This window comes from Sphaeroforma arctica, assembly GCF_001186125.1.
Source record: "Sphaeroforma arctica JP610 unplaced genomic scaffold supercont1.6076, whole genome shotgun sequence".
Lineage (NCBI taxonomy): Eukaryota > Ichthyosporea > Ichthyophonida > Sphaeroforma > Sphaeroforma arctica.
The window spans coordinates 1-1,762 of NW_014034482.1; the positions used below are offsets into that span (position 1 = coordinate 1).

Here is a 1,762-nt window from a genome sequence, read left to right on the forward strand (position 1 = left end):
ACCTGCGCAATATATATCCATTCACGCTAGATACTTTCCTTTTCTACCTCAGCCTAAATTGTGCATTGCAGTGGGTAGCTGATGACCTGAACGCACCGCCAGAAGAACGAGCGCTGGAAACTCCAACCATCGAGTACCATCGCGGCTCAGAACCAACAAACACTGGACTCAAACCGGACATGGTGTGGGCGGTACAGTGGGAGAACTATACCCAAACGTGAGTGGCGCCACAGAAGCATTCTTTCTATTTGTGGTCTGTGGTAGGGCAATTGGTGGTGAATTTGCAAAGGATAAGGGAGGTGCAATGGGGGTATTTTACGTTATGTAAAGTGGTATTAGGGCAATACATGACGGATTTTCAAGTGATATGAGTTGTGCAATGGGGGTCTTTTACCGTATAACAAGTAATAGGAGGCCAATTGATGGTAAGTTTTTACATGGTGTGAGTGGTACATTGGGAGAGTCATACCTGAAGTGGTGGTTGGGAGACTGGTGACTCAGTATGAGAGATTTTGTGGAGACTTTGTAGGCTAGGAAGGTCGTGGTGCAGTCAACGGCAATAATTCTCTGTCTTGTGTTGGTTGTACAATGGAAAGACTATACCCAAAATTATATATTGGCAGCTTTGTTGATCACAAGGCATGGTCTGGTTTGGATCCAACCCTCGGACAGTTAATCTCGACAGTCAGTGGGTGGTATACAGTGGTGGAAGAGTGGGTCATCGAAGACAAATTTTCGCCCAGTGGTGAATTTCATAGCGCGAGTATTTAACTTCATAAATTCAGCAGAGAGGTTGTCTTGCTAGAGTTCATTTTTCCGGGTGGATGGTTTGTGATATCCTTTCACTTCGTGTGGAGAACACAAAGTATCGAATACTCCAATTGCCCATAATGTGGATTTTCTTAGTATTCGCTCAGCTGCCAGTCACATACAATGCGGCTGTGCTGATGCAGATTCGGATATCGCAAGACATTGACTGTTGTTTGCTTGTGCTTTTGACTCCCAGATTTCATTCGGTGAAGTACTGTGACCAGCGCGTGCTGATTCAGAAGCCAATCTCAGACATCCGAGTTTTGAGCCAAAACACACAGCGGGCGCTGTTGCTGTACGCAGACGCCACGGCATTCCACAAAGGATTTGCGGAAGAGCTGTTCGATGTATGTACATCGCACCAGCGCTCATACAACGCATATAAATAAGCGTTGAAAGCGTTTGGCCTTGAAATAAGTCACCCAGCGGCTGTTTGAGCAGTCGAGCGTATTTGGATTTGTGCCATTGTATCGAAACACATACACGCCCTGAGTTATTAGGTCAGTCTTGGCCCAAAGCCGAGGCAGGTATGCGGTGCTCGGTAATACATACATGCTTGAGTGGCTCTTATATGCTTGATACTCGTTGTATATGTGCATTCGTAGCAAGAACTATTGGAACAACCAAATTTACCACGGTAAAAAAACCCCTCAATTACACCATTCGCCGAATAACATACTCGGAACACATTTGACGCTGGTTGAGGACAATACGTATTAAATCCAGGTAAATCATTCTCTCTCACATGGGCTTGCACGCTCAAGGGTCATTCCAAGAGCAAATGATCGGCATACCATCAATAATATGCTATCTATCTATAGTGCATCATCGCTCAGGTACACTACTTTGATGATCGCAAAGTGAATTGTTCTGCGACCGATACTCTCAAGTCATTACATCACTTCTTCTGCATATTATTTTCGGCTGCCAATATATATACATATATCTATAT

General features: G+C 44.6%; 1 protein-coding gene across 1 annotated transcript; it reads left to right on the forward strand.

The window, feature by feature from the left end:
• Nucleotides 1–71: 71 nt before the first annotated feature.
• SARC_15408 (hypothetical protein) lies at nucleotides 72–1,199 on the forward strand (the record flags this gene model as incomplete). The annotated part of the gene is made up of 2 exons (XM_014290470.1): nucleotides 72–217; nucleotides 1,007–1,199. Coding segments are annotated over 2 exons (339 nt in total), but the record flags the coding sequence as incomplete, so codon positions are not given.
• Nucleotides 1,200–1,762: the final 563 nt, after the last annotated feature.